The 23151-nt window shown below is 35.6% G+C and overlaps 1 protein-coding gene across 3 annotated transcripts in view; it reads right to left on the bottom strand.

Annotated features, from left to right (window-relative positions):
- Nucleotides 1–23151, bottom strand: part of LOC106881343 (uncharacterized) — a 152710-nt gene that overhangs the window by 30687 nt on the left and 98872 nt on the right. For all 3 annotated transcript variants that reach the window (XM_052966923.2, XM_052966924.2, XM_052966925.2), the window contains 5 exons: nt 23094–23151; nt 22377–22489; nt 19397–19469; nt 13660–13862; nt 2534–2608 (listed from right to left, as the gene is read on the bottom strand). The exon at nt 23094–23151 is cut by the window's right edge and continues 69 nt beyond it. In XM_052966923.2, coding sequence (XP_052822883.2) covers nt 2534–2608; nt 13660–13862; nt 19397–19469; nt 22377–22489; nt 23094–23151 — 522 coding nt within the window. The remainder of the gene's footprint in view (nt 1–2533; nt 2609–13659; nt 13863–19396; nt 19470–22376; nt 22490–23093) is intronic.

Genomic DNA, 23151 nt, shown 5'->3' with positions numbered 1-23151 from the left:
CACCTCTACTCTATACAGATTTCCCCCAAAAAATAAATGATTAACACACAGATAACATACACAAGTCACAAACAAAACAACATTTGACTGTTGGCATATAAATTACAAATTTTTCTGTTGTTTCCACTAGTTATTTTGGTCCTGCATTCTGTTAGGACATAGTAACCTACACCAACATTACTTTATCCAGATAAAATTCTGAAAGGTTTAAAAATGTTGATAATGGATTTGGGAATTTGAGTGTCTCAAACAAATTGCAAGAACTCACATATGTATATATATGCACTTACACATGTATGTATACATACACGCACACAGAGAGGGAAGTATCGCTAAAACAGTAGATCAAACATGCTCTGTTAATTATATCTGTGGTATAGAAAAAAATAGGCTAATGTTTTAATTTCATAATATAACATTAAAAGAAAACAGTATAGGACAGATAAGTTAGATATACAAGAAAACCAACTTAAAAGCACATCTATTTATATATTTGAGAGAGAGAGATTCTCTGGTTTACAAGTGGGAAAGCTGAGATGGTGTCTCTGTCTGCTTGTGACTATGTAGGTACCTAAAATAATTAGCAAAAGCAAGGTATATGCTACCAAGTCATACTTGGAGTTACCATGTACAGTGACCAGGTTTAAAGTAGCAGATCCCATTGCCCATTGTAGCAGGGGTAAAATTAAGTAGAATAACATTTTGATATATAGGCAACCATGCAGAGGGTCTCTCTTTGGTTTGAATTTAATTGTTATTGTTGCTGCCAGTGTCATTGCTATATTAAAGATGGAATGTGTCAGACTGCCTTATGATCCAAGCAGACAAAATGGAAAAGGTGTTGTTCCAGGGGGAATGGACAGGGAGATGCACTGGAATAGCCACTCTGACTCGCAGGGCTCACACATGTGGACAGCAATCTACACACCAATAGTAGTGAACAGGGATATGGTCCGAGAAAGCTGAAGGTCTCCACTGCTACAGGCTTGACTATGAACCTGTCAGAAAGTGACTGATACCTTGACAATTTGCTTTTTTCAGCCTGGGCTGGTAGCTGAACATACTAAGTTGTCACAGCATGTGGCATCCCAGAAGTGGCTCCTACTGCCACAGAACATGAAAATTGTCATACTGTCAGACTTTTAACCATTCCTTTGGTCTAGCCCCACTGGCTTGAGCTGTGAAGGGAAACCTGCAATATCTAGGCCATGCTTTATAACTTTGTTAAGGGTTGCATGGTGTGGAAGGCAGCCAGCATTATGATGGCATGACAGTGGGTGGAAGCCAAAAGAATCCACAGTAGATCCACAGTAACATTCACAAGTCTCACAGCTCTGGAGGCCAAGCTTCAGGGAAACATCAATATGCAGACAATTGCTATCAAGTTGAGTGACAGTTGTGAATGATGGCACCACATTGAGCCAAGTTCTGCCGTGAGGCTCAGAAGCTGAGCAGAAACATGTCAGATAGTGTCAGTCAAGCCAGTGCAGCTCATCCAAAGCATTTTCTTAAGTTTGTCCTAAATGTCCATGCTTGTTTTCAAATTTTTAGTTGGCCCCTGTTTGCTTTTCTCAGAATATTTCACACATTCTGAAATGATATAAAGCCTTCATTTCATAAGTTTTAAGTTGGGAATATATATCATATATGATGCATGGACATCAGAGCAATATTCCTGAGTATCATGTGTGATACACAAGACAGGCAAAGAGTTAAAGATGGATTATTTTCCCATTTATGAAGAAGCTTGTTTAGTGCATACAAACTAGGTGTATGGCTGTGTGATGTTTGTGCCATGTACCAGATATGTAATGAGTACACTGTTGACTTTTATGTGGTATTTCTACAAAGTTAAACGTAATCTATAGTTGAATTTTACTCTCAGCCTAAAGAAAAGTCTTGCTAATAATTCAATTAATGCCCTCGTGATTATGTTGCAAGATTCTTTATTGTAATATGTAATGTTCTGTTTTATATTTGTGGTGAACGTAAACAAAGCAAATTCATTATACTTGTAATTAATTTGTGGTCTTGCCTGTTAAACTGGACTCTTGATATTGGATATTACTGCATGGTAATCAAAAATGCCGATTTTTGTAAAAAGATTTTCTTGAAGCTGCCTTGAAGAAAATACCATGTATAGTCTACAAGTTGCCTTCAATCCGCATTGCTTCGACGGAGAATAATGGTTTAAAATTTTGGCAAAAGGCCAGCATTTTGGGGTGGGAGGAACTGGTTACCTTGTCCCGAGTGCTAAGCTGGTACTTATTTATCGAACCCCGAAAGGATGAATGGCAAAGTCGATCTCGGCAGCATTTGAACGTGAAGACGAACGAAATGTCTCTTAGCATTTTGTTCCTTGCGATAATAGCATCTACAAAACAGTAATTACTTCAATATTGTCAGGGTCGTTGGAAGCTGATATTAGCAAATGCTGCAATGGCTTCTGCAGACATAAATGTCTAAATTGTGTTACATGCATGTGTGTGTGTTGGATGAATCAGTTAAAATATATTGGATTTTATATATTTACATCGCCAACGACTGGACTGGCTGGAACATTTTTCACTTCCTTTGTTGTATTCTCAGTTAATTTCGAGTCTTCTGACTGTATGGGGGAAAAAAAATAATAAATGATACATTAAACACGTATTTGTATACGCCAAAGGACGACTACTAAATTTATACATCTATATCACTCCTTAACACAACATGTAATTTATTGAAGTAAAATATATGATTCCGAATGCCAACGACATTGTTAAAGAAAATATATTTCAAAAATACCACCGAATATATTATAAGATTTACATGAAAAAGTTATATAATCTTTTTTATCGATTTTTAAGTGGGCGGACTTTCGGATTAGCTGTTACGAATAAAATGGATTTTTTTTCTCTTTCTTGACATTTTTCAACATTTTATCGTATTCCACATTGCAAAACACTTGTAAATCGCTCAAAATATATTTTTTTGTTTAGAAAATCCATACTTTTCAAATATCTCATTCCGCTCCTTGAGAGAGGAGAGATAGCTGCTACAATTATTATTAGTCTTTCCATTATTTTATAGTATTCCACATTCCAGAAACACTTGTAATTCGCATTTTAAACCCCACCACCACTCCCATCGTACCTTTTGCGGTTAAAATAACTTTTGCCATTAAGTGTCTCAGAGTATTGAAGTGTCTTAATGACAATTACTAATTGTAACCTCATTTCATTAATTCCAACAAACTAGAGATTCGCCATATTGCTAAATTTTTAACTCGGCCGTTTCATTCCACGCGTTTTTATTACAACTTTCATGTTGCTAATATCAACGATACTTCTTCAAATACTGAACACTTAAATGTCAAAATCGTGTTACCGTTTAACCATTCTTTTAAAAGTACCAATAATATCACAATGAATATAAAATAATACAGCAGTCATTCCACTAATTAGCTGTTAGCGCAACTGGAATGGATCCCTTATTCGTATCAATAGGTATTTTATGGTAGTCATCTATAATTTACGTTAACTCTTCTCAAATAAACAATCCATTTATCCGTCTATTAACTATCATATCTTCGATCGTCAGCTATATATCGAACGATTTCACGATTACTAGAATAAAATCTAAGGTGTTCATATAGATGTATCATTCAATCGCTGATGCCATTTTTTTTTTCTTTCCTTCACAACCCCCAAACCGTTATAGACGTTTAAAGTTTCCAATTGAAAATTAGGATAGCAAGGAATTTATCGAAAGAAGTAAATATATAAAATTATATTTAAATATTTAAACTAATTTTGATATTGAAATAAAACCGAAAAAAAAAATCAGTTTAAGTGAAAATAAAAGACTAGCCATTAAAATAAAAGACCAACCATTAAAAATTCAAGTTCTTTACAATGTCTTTACTTACGCAAATTAAACTCATTTTAAATAATTATGCAAAGCGAGACGGACTTTGTTATACAGAAGGAACCTGAAGACTCATGACGTTTTATATATATATTTTCGGAATGAAATAATGAAATGTTATTTCCAAAGTGAAACTTCACCAAATTAGAGAAACAGGAACAGTATCGAAAAATGAAAATGGCCGAACTTTTAAGAGCGCCGTTGTGCTTATCATAAGCGTCATACTGTTCTTGGTGAAATCGAATATATGTAGCTGAATTCACTTTTTTCGGCGCTTCTTTCGTTATTATCTCTCATATCATTTTATTTGATCGCATTTTAAAATGGAACAAAAGGATTGAAAAAAACAATTTCATTTGAATTCGTACAAATTATCAATTATTTCTCCCAAATTTCAATTTACTAATCTAGAACAAAGCATTCTTTCTAATGGATATTTTTCTGTGATTTCATGGTAGCCAATTAACTATCTCTAGTGAACACGCCATTCGAGTGCAGTCTCACTCTCTCTCCCTTTCACTTCTTTTTCAAATATAATTCAATGCTTCTTCAATTCTTTTTTTAGACGGAATAGACGGTGGTATTCATAACCCTTTATAGGTCCTCTGAGACTGGAAGGAGGAAGATATCTTCAAACCAGAGACCTGACCCAAATGCATACCACACAATGGTCTTCACTAAAGCCACAAGATGCCAGGCGCTCCTACACCGGGTGAGGGGTTGTGTTTACCACTCGAGTTGGCCAGGGACTTAAAATCAAAACAGAGAACCGGAATACAACATCATAAAGCATTCGGTCCGACATGTTTACAGTTCCGTCAATCTGCAGCCTTGCATTAGTGTCTTGGGGTTTTTTTCTTTAGAGGATATTTTATTATATCTTCACATGTATTTTATTTGATTTCCCACTTCAGTATTGGTTTTTAAATCTTTATGCTTGAGTTTTGCCACACACACACACACACACACATATATATATATATATATATATATATATATATATATATATATATATATATATATATATATATATTATAGATTCCTGATAGAATGAAAGGCTAAAGTGAGCTCAGCGGGATTTGAGAGTTGGAACAAATACCATGAAACATTCTGTCTGACTCTCTAAGCGATTCTGGCACTTGTTCTTCTCAAGTCATTCTGATTTTTTTTTTCTATTAAACCCGACTACTTTCTCGTTCTGCTCGCAAGTTATGTGCTGCTCTATAGTTACACCCAGCCTACAATTTTTGCGATGGCATGGCAATATCCCTTGGCTATCACAGTTCATAACCAATTATATAACAAATTCGCTGAGAATTCAACAATCCTTTTATTTTAAAACATTATATTCTATGGTAATTGTTCCTAATTTCTAAATTAAATGTATTTAATTATGTCAATAAGATCAACGAAAAAGAAATTACATGTAATACGGTTTATAGCAAAGAGGCGCTATTCTTAAGTTACTCTCCTATAATTGATGGTTACATCAATAAGATATGAGAAGTTTGATCTTTAAAATGTAACAACATATATTTTAAAACATCCTGAAAGAATATCCGTTTTTGATGGCTATAATAGTCTCAGAAACTCCAGTTCGGTTGTGTGATTTTCGGGGTCCAAACAAAAGCCCCTCGGACAAAAATCCCTTAGGACAAAAGCCCCACGGTTATACTTTTCGGTTATTTTTTCGTTTTTAGAGTTTTTAGTTGAATGTATCAACTCCAGAATTTTTTTTTTACTTGTTGCAGTTATTAGAGTGCGGCCGGCCATGCTGGGTCACGACCTTAAAGAATTTCTAGATGCTGTTTGGGACCCAGAAAATCTTTTAAGCTTCATATTTGCTTTTCTTTTTACTTGTTGCAGTCATTAGACTGCAGCCATGCTGGGACACTACCATGAGGAATTTATAGTTGATTGTATCGACTCCAGAATTTTTTTAGATGATTTTCAACCAGCGTATGAAGTTAAACCTAGGTCTCTCGACAAGCTGGAAATAACAGCCAAATCTCTTGAAATTTTTTTTATAACCTCGCCTCGGTTATGCTTTTTGGTTATTCTTCGCTTTTTTTTATTTTCAAAAAATCGTTTTACTTGTTTCTGTCACTGGACTGCGGCCATGCTGGGGCACCACCTTGAAGAATTTTTAGTCGAATGTCTCGACCCCAGAATCTTTTATGGTGATTTTGAACCAGCGCGTGAAGTTAAGCCTAGCAGGTCTCTCCACATGTTAGAAATAACAGCCAAATCTTACAATTTTTTTTTAAATAATTTCATATAAACAAAAACGGAAATTGTGGTTGTAAAAAAAAAATTATTTTCCAAAATGCCGATTTTTAAGTAAACAAAACTAATTCAATTGAAAAACAGTGTCAAAACATCTATGTCCCTTACAATGGTAATTTCTGTGTGTTCCAGTTATTTTCATCATTTTTAAAATAATTCTAAAGTTTGAAAATGAAAATAAATTCAACCTTTAACATCAATAATAGAATAACAGAATACAAGATTCTTTACTACTTAATGTACGTATTGTCTGAATTCTAGCAAAAGGGAAAGCATTTACTTCAAGAAATGTGTAGCAACATAAAAACGATAAGAAGTACGTTTGAATGATTATATATACACACAAAATGAAAGTAAATATAACACGTCTCTGACATGTTTTTTCTTCACAAAAACCAGAAATTGTCATTTTTATGGAGAAACACTCATCTCCCTATTTAGGCAAACGATAAGAAGTACGAAATAATACATTTCTAAATCTCTCAGAAAGATTTATGCAGTAGTGATACGTTGAAGTAGTTGTATGCTGTCAACTTAATGTGACAGTCCCATGAAGGGAATAATACTACTGTTGTTTAGACCTAGGAAGCTGCACTGCTTCCTGTCGGCCTTGACACATTTCCTGTGTCCTTATGTTTACAAGGGGGAAGACAGGCATCTTCAACTAGCAGGTCATGCTACTCCAGACTGATGACGAGCAAAGACTCAGAAACATGTCTCTGGATGCAGGCTTAGCTGGGTGGAGGTGCTTGTCTCCCCCTTGTAAACATAAGGACACAGGAAATGCGTCAAGGCCGACAGGAAGCGGTGCAGCTTCCTAAGGCTAAACAACAGTAGTATCATTCCCTTCATGGGACTGTCACATTAAGTTGACAGCATACAACTACTTCGATAAGAAGTACGTTTGAACGACCAGCCTTCTGTTAGACCTTCAACAGCCAGAGAAAGTTTAAAAGGTCAACTTGTTCTCATTAATCTATAAGTGCAGAGAGAAGGAAACAAAAGATTTTAAATATATATTCTAAAATGCTGACTTTTCTGTGGCCAAAAATTCAAGCTGGTACTCCAACATGGCCGCAGTCCAATGACTGAAACAAGTAAAAAGATTTTTTGAAAATAAAGAAAACCGAAGGGGTTATAAAAAAATTTCAAGAGATCTGGCTGTTGTTTCTAGCATGTGAAGATACCTTCTAGGCTTAACTTCGTGTGCTGGTTGAAAATCATTTGAAAAATTCTGGAGTCAGTACATTCGACTAAAAATTCTTCAAGGTGGTGCCCCAGCATGACCGCAGTCTAATAACTGCAACAAGTAGAAAAAAAAATTCTAGTGTCAATACATTCGACTAAAAATTCTTCAAGGTAGTGCCCCAGCATGACCGCAGTCTAATAACTGCAACAAGTAGAAAAAAAAATTCTAGTGTCAATACATTCGACTAAAAATTCTTCAAGGTAGTGCCCCAGTATGGCCGCAGTCTAATAACTATAACAAGTAAAATGGAAAGAAAAAAAGTCCGAGGTCGATACATTCAACTAAAAATTCTTCAAGGCGGTGCCCCAGCATGGCGACAGTCCAATGACTGAAACAAGTAAAATGTGGAAAAAAAAAGATGAAAAAATTATCGAAAAATATAACCGTGGGGTTTTATCCATTTTCACACTTTAACTATGGGGCTTTTGTCCGTATGGCTTTTGTCCATAGGGCTTTTGTCCGTAAGGCTTTTGTCCTACACACATGGTTTTCACCAGGTTAGTAAGCAATATTGGAAAATCAAATATTTTATATGTATGTATATGTGTCCTTCAGGAACTGGGAGTAGATAATTAAAAACTATAAATGAAATATTACGGTATATGTTTTCACGAAGATTAATTAGTGGGTAAGTGAATGGAAATATCTACAACTGGTTACCAAAACGGGACTCCTTCTCTCGTGGCTTATTTCCGTTCTCATAAAGAACGGTTCACTGTTTTAAGGCATGGGCACTTTGGACAGTTATCTGCTCATAATTCTAACTGAGAATCGAAACCAGGTTTGTGGATTAGGTCTGGTGGAAATTTACTGTTTTTAAACGTCACTCAAGTCGATAATAAATTCTTTTCAGATGTCACATGAAATTATTTTCGTTATGTCATTTTTTAGTCCTTGTCTTTTAAATGGGTTGGAATAAACCATTTTCCAGAAACTGTCAGATCTTTTCTCTGCTGAGGATGTAAGAGCCGAAGGAAAGCAAATCTACTTTTGTCCATTGAGCTATTGAAACTCTTGTCGAATCTCCACCAAATCATACCTCACTGCCTTAGAAATTGATGCCACGGCAATCCTCCAGCTCATGGGGGAAAAGATGGGAAGGTTACAGTTGGAATTAATCAGAAGCCTGATCAAGACCAAGCTGATTGATTGTAAATTGAACAATGTTCTAACGATAATTAAAATAGTGGTGTATCTTGTTTAGGTCTTCTGTATTCCTGTGTTGATAAAATTTGCTCGACATTATTTTCAATAGTTAAACGTGTTAACTTAAATTAGTTCAGTGAAGACAGAAACTAATTGATTAAAAAAAAATGCAGACGAGGCTGGGTTTTCAAGTTTTGCCTAGTAACGAGATGAGCTTCTACACAGTCGTTAGAGCTGGTAGAAATAGCAGGCATATTTCTTCAAATCCTATTAAAGTTAAAAGAAAATATAATAATGTAATCCCAGATACTCCTAAAAAGCGGTGGTGGTCAATGTTAGAATACCTTTGAGCATAAATTTCTTCAATCAGGGATGGTTTGTGGCTAAATAACAATAGCGTAACGTATTTTAATTATTTTCCTTTGGCCCGAAGAGATGACAATAAAATGAAATTAAATAAATTGGAAACCGTGACAGGTCAATATGACCCAGAGCTGATTGTGTTCAAGGGTGCTACAAATTTTATGATAGATCAAACAAAAAGAAACATTACATTGACAAAAGAGAATATAATTGAATAAAGAAAATATAAGCAATTGGGATTTAAAAAAAAAAAGAATTCATTTCAGTATTGAAATCTTCGTATTTTTAAACGTGAAGTTAAAAAATATATATACCGTAAATCCTCGAGTACAGTCTGCCCTTGAGTATAATACGCAGGAGATTTTTAGCACCCCTTCTCTAACTTGAGTCAACGAGGTCTATATAACGTCCTTGGTTTGTAAACGTATATACGGTAATGTCCTTTATTATTATTGTATATATAACATAATGCAAACGTGTAGCTTTTTTGTGCACTTTGTTTGCAGAAAATAAAGAAATAACAGTAATAACATCAGTGAAAAATAAATATTAAGTAAATTGCCTTTACATATTTATCACTTAGAAAATGTTTTTCATTTTTAACCTCGTATATAGTACGCACTAGAAATTTTGACCTTTAAATTTTGGGGAAAAAGTGCAGATTATACTCGAGGATTTACGGTATATTCGAAAAATTAAAAGAAAAAAATTGGGAATGAAGTGGATTAAAAATTTGAAAAGTTATTTTCATTAGCTTCTACGTCTTTGCTTGTGTAGTGTAGCATACAGATTAAGGGACGAAACGCTTGTGACCCTGGGATACTGCTGACAATACGGAAAGGTTTCCAGGCTTGCAAAACTTCTGAGTAGCCTCTACAGTTTCTGCGTGGGGCAAAACGTCTCTGATCCTATTCACGTAATCTCCATTGTTGAAACAAAAGTAACTGAAGAATTTTTTTTAACAAAAAAAAACAAGAAAGGAATAGGAACAAAAACAAGGTGAGATGCCTAAAAACAGGTGAGATGCCTGAAGATTGCCAAATAATATCACTATTTCCATTTTATTTTCTAACTTTAAAGAATATGACGCATACATATTCACGCATATGGGTGTGATGGAAGCACGTAACTCCCATATTACAGAAGTAGTGCACTTCTGAAAATTTTTTCTATAATGTGGGTGTCTGTTCATCCACCCATCCAGAGTTCAAAGTCAGTCACCACTTTTATAAATGTATTATAAATATTTTCTCTGCAAAAAGTATTGGCTAATTATTTTATTTTTATTATAACTACACACGAAGGTGACGACCTGGCAGAATCATTAGCATGCTGGGAAAAATATTTAGTATCATTTCGTCCATCTTTACATGCAGAGTTCAAATACTGCCAGGGTCAATTTTGCCTTTCAGGGTTGATAAAATAAATACCAATTGAGCACTGTGGTCAAAGTAATTGACTATATCCCTCCCTTAAAATTTCAGGCTTTATACCTATAGTAGAATGCATTATAATCACATGGAAGGGGTAGACCCAAGAAGACATAGGATAAACGGGTGAAAAAGGGTCTTCAGACATTGGGTCTCACTGGGGAAATGACAAGGGACCAGGAGATGTGGCAATTTGCTGTACTTGATAAGACATGTCAAGCTAAGTAAAATCGTTGTCTTCACACATATAGGTTTGTCCTTTCAGGTGCCAGTGGCACGTAAAAAGCACCCGTGCCAGTGCTGCGTAAATGCATCTGTGATGGTGACACGTAAGAAGTACCCAGCACACTCTGTTAAGTGGCTGGCATTAGGAAGGGAATCCATCCATAGAAACTATGCCACAACAAGGCAGCGAGCTGGCAGAAACATTAGCACACCGGGCGATAATGCTTAGCGCTATTTCATCTACCATTACGTTCTGAGTTCAAATTCTGCCGAGGTCGACTTTGCCTTTCATCCTTTCGGGGGTCGATAAATTAAGTACCAGTTACGCACTGGGGTCGATGTAATCGGCTTAACCCCTTTGTTTGTCCTTGTTTGTCCCCTCTATGTTTAGCCCCTTGTAGGCAGTAAAGAAATAAGAAACATTAGCATGCTGGGCGAAATGCTTAGCAGTATTTCGTCTGCCGTTAGGTTCTGAGTTCAAATTCCGCCAAGGTCAACTTTGCCTTTCATCCTTTCGGGGTCAATACATTAAGTACCAGTTATGCACTGGTGTCGATGTAATCGACTTAGTCCCTTTGTCTGTCCTTGTTTGTCCCCTCTATGTTTAACCCCTTGTGGGCAATAAAGAAATAAGAAACTATGCCACAGCAGACAGTTGGAGTCCAGGCAGCTCCCTGCTAGCCAGCTCCATGTCAAACCGTCCAACCCATGACAGTATGGAGAGTAGACATTAAACGATGATGATGACACTCTCTCACACACACATATATACCCAAACGAAATGCAACCAGAGAAATGCAAGAAACCTAAATACATACTACAGAAGGTTTGTACACAACAATAAATGAATTAGAAAATTATCCGTTGGTATTATTTCCAACAATTTCATTATATTAATGTGATTCAATGACTGTAATTTTATATCACTCAAATAACTGACCATTAGGTCTGTCAGCCAATATCAATACGTCATATTGAATTAGTCTATGGAAAAGTGTATAATGTTTATCATATAAGATTGGAAGAAAAGGACAGTAATATCAAACAGTATTAGTTATGAGATCGATTGCACTTACATATGTAGTGTTTGACTTATTTGAGTGTTATTGATAAAAATATTCATCTTAACTAGAATCAACTTAAGACATGTATGACAATAACACTTAAAGATATGGTTGAGAGTATTGTCAAGCAATTTCTGTAGTCACCTAAAGACTTGATGAACGTGGCTGGAACTGGGACTAAATAATACCAACAATGCATATATTGTAATTTGTTATTGTAAACATCAAATAGTTTTGTTTTGAAGTTTTAGTAAAAAATCAAGAACTGTCTTTGTGGTTATATTATTAAAGACTATACCATTTCACATTCAATACAAGAATAATCTTTACTACTCTAGATACAAGGCCTGAAATTTTGGGGGATGGGGCCAGTCGATTAGATTGATCCCCTGTAGGCAACTGGTACTTAATTTATTGACCCCAAAAGGATGAAAGGCAAAGTCAACCTTGTCCGAATTTGAACTCAGAATGTAAAGACAGACAAAATACTGCTAAGCATTTCGCCTGGCGTGCTAACGTTTCTACCATCTTGCTGCCTTCAATACAACAATAATTCCATTAAAAATGGAATAATTCCAATCAAAATGGAATAGTTTCATTCAAAATGAAATAATTCCAACCAAAACGAGAATAATTCTGTTCAAAATGGAATAATTTTATTCAAAAAGAGAATATTAAAAATGAGAATAAAAAATACAATATTTTTGTTTTAATTATTTATGTATCACTAAAATCTGTTTATTATTAGTTATAAATAAGGTAATGAACTGGTAGATCATTAGCATGCTGGACGAAATGCTTAATGGCATTTTGCCTATTGTTACGTTCTGAGTTCAAATTCCACTGAGGTCAACTTTGTATTTCATCCTTTCAGGGTCAGTAAATTAAGTACCAGTGAAACACTGGGGTTAATGTAATCAACTAGTCTCCACCATCCAAATTTCAGGCCTTGTGCCTATAGCAGAAAGGATTATTAGCGTCTTCAGAATAATAAATAAGTTTTGAAAATTGATTAAAACCTGGCCATATTAAGTGTGTACTGAGTTTTTAGACTGACTCTCTCTATCCCACCATAAAGTTTCCATTTGTTTGTCTCTGACCCAAATCTACTTCACTACAAAAGACTGTAGTTGTTACACAGGAATTTTCTTCTCATTCTTTCCCAACTCTGCTTTTATAGCCTTCTTATCATTATTGTTATCGTAATTGGTATATATCAACAATAAGTCATTACAAGTCGAGTTAAAAAGAAAAATATGGACCTGTAAAAGTTTGATAGTTGTCATAGAGACTTTAGTCTCTCTCTATCACCTTTCAACATAAATATATATTAAGGAACAGTAGAACAATTCAACAACATAATAAAAATAAGTTTTATTTTTCTGATGATGCTTGGTTTCACAGTTCCTGTCATTCAGCTTAGCAGCCGCTGATTAAGTTGTAGTTTGGTATTGGAAAGTTAAGAGCTTCCTTGATGCCTGCCAGAGAAGCAAGTAGCTATCACCATCGAAGGCATCGAGGTGAAGAGTGCTTCATTGAGGAGCGAGGAGTTGTCACGTAGAAGGTCTGTCGCTTAACTGCCTAAGAAAGTGAAACTCACTCTTTAAGTACTAGTTTTACTACGCATGTGCACTCGAGGGGCTTCCGGTGGTGAAGTCCCCTGCGCATGCACAAAATAGTACTTCCTCAATGGCGGCTATAATTTCGTGCCACTACAGACCCTTGGTGAAACAATTCTCTCCTTTGCTAGTCAGAGAGATAGTGGAGAGAGAGACAGAGAGAGAATTAACCAATCAACTGAGGGAAGTTAGATTTTGTCAGCACACTGATCAGTGTATATCAACAGTAAAACAATTATAAGATATTTAGAAAATAATAGATTCTAGGCAAGACAATTCTCTCCCTTGCCATAGAGGAACAACCAATCAACTTAGAGAAATTATGTATTAGTTATTACAAACCAATATACATTGAAGTTTCCACTTACTGTCAGAACATGATCTGTTACCAATGATGTTTCTGGCTCCTCAGCTACATTATTATAATTTGTGTGACTGCAAGCATCAATTTGGACATTCTCAGATGAGATCTTTGATGGAACAATTGGAGTGTCAGAAGAAAAACTAGAATTGGTTGTTTTAATATCCGAGTTATCATTTTTTATTGTGGAAACATTTTCAGCAACTACATCTAAAGAAAACAGAAAAACAGAACGACGCAATATTTTGTAATGTTTGTAAACTTCAAAGAGATATATAACTTTTCTATGCTGATACTGTTTCAGAGAAACAGAAATCAGTTTTAAGTTTCAGCATCTCTATATCTCTATTTAGTTAGTTATCTATTTATCTTGATATTATATATATATATATATATATATATATATACTCTTTTACTTGTTTCAGTCATTTGACTGTGGCCATGCTGGAGCACCGCCTTTAGTCGAGCAAATCGCCCCTTGGACTTATTCTTTGTAAGCCTAGTACTTATTCTATCGGTCTCTTTTTGCCGAACCGCTAAGTGATGGGGACATAAACACACCAGCATCGCTTGTCAAGCAATGCTAGGGGGACAAACACAGACGCACAAACATACACACACACATCACATACATACATATATATATATACATATATATGACGGGCTTCTTTCAGTTTCTGTCTACCAAATCCACTCACAAGGCTTTGGTCGGCCCAAGGCTATAGTAGAAGACACTTGTCCAAGGTGCCACGCAGTGGAACTGAACCCAGAACCATGTGGTTGGTAAGCAAGCTACTTACCACACAGCCACTCCTGCACTTATATATATATAGTGAAGGCTTGATGGTTAGAGCATCAGGCTCACAATTATGAGGTAGCAAGTTCAATTCCTGGACCAGGCAGTATGTTGTGTTCTTGAGCAAAACACTTTATTTCATGTTGCTCCAGTTCACTCAGCTGTAGAAATGAGTTGTGATGTCACTAGAGCCAAACTGTATCAACTTTTGCCTTTCCCTTGGATAACATCAGTGGCATGGAGAGGGGGAGGCTGTTATGCATGGGTGGGTGCTGGTTTTCCATAAGCAAATTTGCCTAGACTTGTGCCTCAGAAGGTAATTTTCTAGGTGCAATCCCATGGTCATTTATGACTGAAGGGCGTCTTTACCCTTATATATATATATATATATATATATATATATATATATATATATATACATATATATATATATATATATATATATATATATATATATATATATATATATATACATATATATATATATATATATATATATATATATATATATATATATATATATATATATATATATATATATATATATATATATAAATATATATATATATATATATATATATATATATATATATATGATATATGGATATAGATACATTTAAAGTTGTTGGAGTGGAGAAAGCAAAGGTTCAAGAAATTTCTTTAGTCCTATCTTGCTGAGGTTATGTTAACTTCTCTAGTGTTGGTGCTATGATAAAATGCAACCAGAAACGTTAGCACGCCAGGCGAAATGCTTAGTGGTATTTCGTCTGCCGCTACGTTCTGAGTTCAAATTCCGCCGAGGTCGACTTTGCCTTTCATCCTTCCGGGGTCGATTAAATAAGTACCAGTTACGCACTGGGGTCGATGTAATCGACTTAATCCGTTTGTCTGTCCTTGTTTGTCCACTCTGTGTGTAGCCCCTTGTGGGTAGTAAAGAAATAACTGTAGAGGGATGACAAGTGTGTGGGAAAATGTAGGGCGAAGAAGATTTCTTTGATCTTGTCTTGCTGAGAACATGACAGCCCCTCTAGTGCTGATACCACAATAAAATCCACTTAGTATGCTGTAAAGTAGTGGGTGATAGGAAGAGCATCCAGTTGTAGAAACCAGGCCAAAAATGGAATGTATAAGGAAGGTGTGGTCTTCTGGGCTGTTTGTGAGGATTGTGGTGCTGAATAAGAATTTATGTGGACCATGATGATCCATAAAGATGATGATGATGATGAAAATGAGGTGGAGGAGGTGGAGAAGGAGGAGGTGGTGGTGGTAGTGTAAGTGATGGTGGTGGTGGTGGTAGTGTAAGTGATGGTGGTGGTGATAAAGATGATGATGATGATGATGAAAGAAGTGTGAATTATTTTATACCTACATACATATATGTTATACAATTATTTTATATTTACATGTATGCGCCTGTGTGTGTGTGAAAGAGAAAGAGAGAGAGAGAGAGCACGTATGTGTGTGTGTGTGTGTGAATATATTATGAATGAATCAGGGCAGGAAGTGCAATGCCCATGACCTTTTGTAGAGCCTTAGAAACTGGTGAGATAGGGAGAGGATGACGTTATTCTCAGCCTGAGAACTTAATCAGAAAGCTTACAACTGAGTGGGCTCTTCTAAAATAAACCTATGAATCAATGAGTAGTGCTAAATGAAGCCTGTATTGCTCAAGAGCAGGTACAGTCTGTGAGCTTCCAGTTTTCTCTCTCCCAAATTTCATTCCCAAGATTTTAGTCAATCTGAAGTTATGGTAAATATTTTCCCAATGTGTTGTATTGTGGGACTGAACCCCAGATACCATGATATAAGCAAACATTTTAACTACAACCATGCCAGCAATCACCAAATACGATTTTAAGTTTTCATCTGAAATTGAAGTTTATCATTTTTTTTTTTTTTCTAAACTTAGACATATTTAACTTAATTTTCTCAATTTAACTTAACCTCATTAAATAACCACTTTGAAACTTCTCTTCAGTAATATCATTTCAGCTTGGTGATTAGAGTGTAGGACTCACAATCGTGAGATAGTAAGTTTGATTCCCAGACTGGGCTGTGTGTTGTATTTTTGAGCAAAACACTTTATTTCACATTGCTCCAGTTCACTCAGCTGTAGAATTGAGTTGTGACGTCACTGGTTCCAAGCTATATCAGACTTTGCCTTTCTCCTGGATAACATTGGCAGCATCGAGGGGGGAGTCTGTTATGCATGGGTGACTGCTGGTCTTTCAAAAACAACCATGCCTGGACTTGTACCTTGGAGGGAAACTTTCTAGGTGTGCAATCCCATGACTGAAGGGGATCTTTACTCTTTTATCTCTATATGGCATTGATTAACCTCTCCTAATTGCCAGCCTTGTGCTAAACGAGAAAGAATTATTTCCACCACTAAGAATTTCCCAGCATTTTACCAATGGTTCTCAACTGAGGTCCACGTGGCCCTTAAAGGATCCATACATGATTTTCTTGTTAAAATTTATGTGCAATAAATCACTTATACTTCTGTAATATACAAAATGTTTTAACAATTTTTTTATTCAATTCTTAATAATATTTAATTATAAAAATACAGTAAGATACTTTTTTATATACATTGAGTTGTTATGGAGGTCTAATAGAGTAAAATAAGAATCAAAGAGAGCCATAAGCAAAAAAAAAATGGTTGAGAACCACTGATTTAATACCTTCTCACTAGTGTTGTTAGTATTTAACCCTGGGTTAGCTGTGATAGAGCAGACCTATGATTAAAAACATTCCAGCCATGATCATTCCTTCCTTCTTGCAAGTATTTTATGTTTAAGACTCTGTTATCCAATGTGTCTCTCCCTTTGCAAGACAGTTTGTGCAATTTGAGGCAAAATTTAGTTGATATTTCCTTCATGTTGGGTAACTGCTTAGAGTTTCTTATATTGGTTTGAAATGCAGTTTATAAATGTCACTGATAAAGAGTTCAGTATACATCAAGCCTGACGACTAAATAATAATCTTTAAGCAGACTTTCTCCATTTTATTTACTTATTTATTTATTTATTTATTTATGTATATAAGTTATCTCAGGAAAGTGAAAATAAAAGACCCTGGCTTCCTGATCTATAATAGACTATTGATTCTAAACTTGTACGGGGAGATTGAGTTACAAACTTAGGAGTAATGTGTTTCCTGGTCTCAGTCCACTTTGGCAAAAAAGTTAATTCTCCTTTATTGATTTCTTTATTAAGCACATAGCCAATTTGTTGTTGTTTTTAAACATTTATTGAACAGATCTACAATAAAAGACATTCCATCTCTGAGGATAACAGTATTTTGTGCATCTGAAACTACAGTAATTATTTCTGATTTAGACATGACAAAGCCAGCAATTTTGAGACAGGGGAGAAGATTGGTTGATACCATCAACCCCAGTACTTGACAAATACTTTATTTTATCAACCTGAAGGCATGTGGCTCAGTGGTGTTAGGGAATTCAGCTCATGATCATAAGGTTGCAAGTTCAAATCCCAGTGGTGTGTTGTGTCCTTGAGCAAGACACTTTATTTCACATTGCTCCACTCTACTCAGCTGTGTAAGTGAGTAGTACTTGTATTTCAAAGGGCCAGCCTTGTTACATTCTGTGTCATACTGAATCTCTCTGAGAATTATATTAACCCATTTGATACCAACCTGCCTGAAACCACCTCTGGCTCTGTAGTATAAATGTCTTGTTTTCAAAAGTTCTGAATTAAAATCTTCCACCAAATCTTAGTCACAATTTATGTTCCTAACATCAGCTTAATGACAACTAAGTTGTTTTACTAAATTCAGAAATTGTAGTTGTGACTGATACCAGTGCTGCCTGACTGGCTCTGGTGCTGGTGGCATGCAATAAGCACCATGCATGCATGGGTTGTTGCCAGTGCCACCTGACTGGCTCCCCGTGCCGGTGACACGTAAAAAGCACCATCCGGACGTGGCCGATGCCAGTGCCACCTGACTGGCTCCCATGCCAGTGGCACATAAAAAACACCCACTACACTCTCGGAGTGGTTGGCGTTAGGAAGGGCATCCAGCTGTAGAAACATTGCTAGATCAGACTGGAGTCTGGTGCAGCCTCCTGGTCTGCCAGTCCCCAGTCAAATGGTCCAATCCATGCCAGTATGGAAAACGGACGTTAAAAGATGATGATGATGATGATGATGATGATGATGATGGTGATTTAAAATCAATTGAAAGAAACACAGAGCATCTCAAAATAAATACGGTAATGAAAGGGTTAAGGGTACACATGTCTGTGGAGTGCTCAGCCACTTGCACATTAATTTCTCAAGCTGTTCCATTGATTGGATCAACTGGAACTCTTACCATCATAGTGTATGGAGTGCCAGTTATTTTATCAACCTTGGAAGAATAATAGTCAAAGTTGATCTCAGCAGGATTTGAACACAGAACTTAAAGATTTAGAAAGACGCATATTTTCCAACACTCTGATGATTCTGTCAATCCACCACACTTGGAACAAATAAAGCAAGGAACTATATTTAAAGATCTCACAACTTGGTCAGTTTGCTGCCTTATATTGGTTACTAATTTAGGCACAAAGTCAACAATTTTGAGAGAAGGGGCTTAGTCAGTACCATTGATCTCAAGATTTGATTGGTACTTTACTTTATCGACCCTAGTGGGGTGAAAGGCAAAGTTGACTTCAATGGGAGTTGAACTCAGACTGTAAAGAGGTAGAGGAACTCTTTATATATGAGGCCAGCAAATTTGAAATGAGAGGCTTTAGTTGATACCATTTACCCCAGCATGTGACTGGTACTCTATTTTATTAACCTCAAAGAGGTGAAAGGTAAAGTTTGACCAAAATATGATATCAATTGTGAACATATCAAGATATCAAATTTAAGTTAATCATTCAGAATATTGAAAAAGATAAAATATTTAATCTCAACACAAAGGCAAACATACATACCAACTGAAGGCATTGTATCACCTTCTATTTCATCTATTCTCTGCGTGCAAGTTGATAGAGCGAAGTCATCTGACTAAATCAAAGAAGAGAAACAATAGAAACGTTTAGACATCAAATAGTCACATTTATAAGACACTGAATGGAAGTTCAAAACTATTGTCTGCACAAGAAAACCTGCAGAAGAAGTTTATCAACAAAACAGATACTCAGAAATATAACTGATTATCGATTGATTACATTTACAAATATTGTCCTAGATTAGTACAAAGGACAGTAACTTTGATGATATTTATAATCAATTCCTAGCAACAGTGTCATTATTAATATCATGATGAAACCATTATAACCATGACTTGCATCGCCAACATCAAAACCATCATAAATACCTTTTATTATTGAATTTCATATTATTATCAGTACCATTAACATAGTCCATAAAACTATTGTTGTCATCATTGTCATCATCATAATCATCATCATCATTGTTATCGTCATCATTTAATGTCCACTTTTCCATGCTTGCATGGGTAGAGCAAAATTTGTTGAGGCAGATTTCCTGTCACCAACCCCCATCAGTTTCCAAAGAAGGTAATATTTTCCCTCCCATAGCCTGATATATTTTTCACACAAGACTGCAAACTAACAATCTTGTTTGCTTGATGATGATGATGCCTGTTAACAGCTACCATGTAGCAGCTAGACAAACACACACACATGTGCATGTGTGTGTGTATATATATATATATATATATGTACAAGAGTTACACCAGGCTCCAATCTGATCTGGCAAGGTTTCTACAGCTGGAGGCCATTCCTAATGCCAACCACTTTGAAAGTGTAGTGGGTGCTTTTTACGTGCCCTTGGCACGGAAGCCAGTCACGGGCCACTGGCATCGACCACATTCGGATGGTGCTATTTACATGCCACTGGCATGGGAGTCAGTCAGGGGACACTGGTATACACACACACACACACACATATATAAATATATATATATATATATATATATATATATATATATATATATGGAAGGGAGATGGTGGGGAAATGTTTTTGGTCTAGGAGAAGAAAGAAAATATATATGCATTGAGAAAGTAAGAGGGAGAAGGGAAGAATTGTGGCAGCTACTATAAGTTTTTTCAGTAGAGGAAAGTATATAGTGTGTGGTCAGCGTGTTTACAATATGAAGTGGTGGAGGTGCATGTTGGTGTATGTACTTGTAAGTTTATGGAGAGAGGGGAGGAGGGGGGGGGGGCAGTTGAAATAAAAAGAAACAAAAAAGAAAAAAGAAAATATTTTTAAATGGTAATATATATATGCATGTATGTTTGTATGTATGTAAGTTATGTAGTAAACTCGCTGGTGCTGGTGCCACATAAAACACAGCCAGTCCACTCTGTAAAGTGGTTGGTGTTAGGAAGGTCATCCAGCTGTAAAAACCATGCTAAAGCAGGCAGTGGAGCTCATTGCAGTCCCTAGGCTTTCCAGCTCTTGTCAAACTGTCCAACCCATGCCAGCATGGAAGACAGAGAGTAAATGATGATGATAAGTTTCTTTCAGTTTCTGTCTACTAAATTCACTTATAAGGCTTTAATCAACCCAGGACTATAATAGAAGACACCTCGCACATGCATTTACAAATATTAACCTAGATTTGTGTAAAAACAGTCCCTCTGATGTTACCATCAATTCTTAGCAACATTGTCATTGTTAGCATCATGACAAAACATCTATAACCACGACTAGCATCACTGGCATCAAAACCACCATAAATACCTTCCATTGTTATTATTACCCTTGAGGTAGCTAGGTAGCAGAATTGTTCGCACGCCAGGTGAAATGCTAAGTGGTATTTTGAGTTCAAATTCTGTTGAGGTCAACTTCGCCTTTCATTCTTTTGGGCTTGATAAATTAAGTACCGGTGAAATACTGGGGTTGATGTACTTGACTAGTCCCCTGCCCCAAAATTTCAGGCCTTGTGCTTTCTGTTGTATTCCTCTTGGGAACTCGCAGAGAAAACACAAGTTGTACAACTTAGTTATCACATTTATTTATTAACTATAAACAAAGAACTCACTCACCGAATGTTAATTATCAAGAAACAAGAATGTTTTCCTCGCCATATATCTCAATTAGCTTCAACCCCGACAGTCACTCAAAACAGCAACAAAACAGAGACCTCAGACGAACTATATTGAAATATGGGACTTAGGATGAACAACAAACAAATCTAACAGTCCATATAACACTTTCAGTAGAAAGGATTATTATCCTTACCCTTAATGTGTTCCATGAAGCCATAAGTATCACAGTCTATTGAAAAAAACAATCTTATAACTGAAAATTTTAAGATCTTTCTAATGAGTGAAAATATTAAAGATGTACATTCAATGTATATTCTTTGCATCTTTCTTGCTTTTCAATTTAAAATTCAAATGTCTAATACTACTGTAGTAACGCTGTGCGCATGCGTGGTCTCACGCATGCGTTGAATTAAACAAGCAAGCGTTCCCGCTTAATTCTATCTCTTTTACGGTCGGCCGACCATGAGCACGGACGTGTCAAGAGTGTCTCTAATACTCCAACCTGGAGACAGTCTCTTTACGTGTTAAGCTGTCTCTCTACATCTTTCGGACTTACACTCGACAGCTCGCTTACAACTACAGAACAACGTCCCAACAACTATGCTCATACACACAGAAGCTAAAGATGTATATATTTACCACCTAAATAAAGTGTTGTTTAAGTTGATAGTCTGGAGTTCAGCGTTCCGTTATATTCTTAATTTTATATAGGAAAGTCAGGTATATACATCTAATGATGTATAACCAACTTTCCTATACTACCATGTTTGATTTAGTAAAGATTACTTCTCTTACAATATTTGACCACCAGGGTTCACCGCTTGTTTAAATAGAATGAAAATGAATAAATAAATTAATACAAATAATACTAAAGTTATATAGGATAGATTATTGCCTTGTCAGTTATGGAATGTGTCAATGATATTTCTTCTCTTGGTGATTGGTTGTTTAATTCTGTAGGAGAATCTGTAAGCAGTGGGTACTGAAGGTGAGCATTCTGGGAAAACACTGCAACAAAATAAAAATTAAAAATGAAAACAAATCTCATTCCAATTCTTTTATCCTTTATGTTTTACTTGTTTATTTTTTACTTTTACTTAACACAAACTTAACTATTAATTTTCATGCAGATGGATCTCTGAGTAATTAATCTCAGTGATTTTAGGTTTAATTTTCAAGAAGACCTTTGTATAAGTACAATATTGTTTATGAATTTAGAAACTCATTCAGTATTATTTCAGCAAGTACAGTGAAATCTGTAGTTTGCTAAAGAGGTATAATAAGACCAGAATATGTCTGGTGTTTTTTCCCCCATACTTACCAAAAGGATAGAAATAATACTAGTCACTGCCTTTTCTTTATTGTATAATAATTTTTTTAGTTATATTTTTGGCACTCCACATTGAATATTCTAACACTAACTTAACTATTGCTTTTCAGATGACATTGGAGAAAATAATTGTAGTAATTTATTATTTTATTTTCATATGCATTTTTAATTATTGACAACTCTATGGTTGAACTTTATCATTAAGGACTGGTACAATAAATATGATAAACCTCTTAATCTGTGGTTGGTATACAATGATGAATCTATAAATAAATAGCATACTTTCTAAGTCTCCATCTGTTAGGGAGGACATCGATGGCCAAGACCAGTTGTATTGTTC

This window comes from Octopus bimaculoides, chromosome 4 (genome assembly GCF_046866305.1).
Source record: "Octopus bimaculoides isolate indiv1 chromosome 4, ASM4686630v1, whole genome shotgun sequence".
In the NCBI taxonomy this organism is placed as follows: domain Eukaryota; kingdom Metazoa; phylum Mollusca; class Cephalopoda; order Octopoda; family Octopodidae; genus Octopus; species Octopus bimaculoides.
This window is presented reverse-complemented; position numbering and strand designations above follow the sequence as displayed.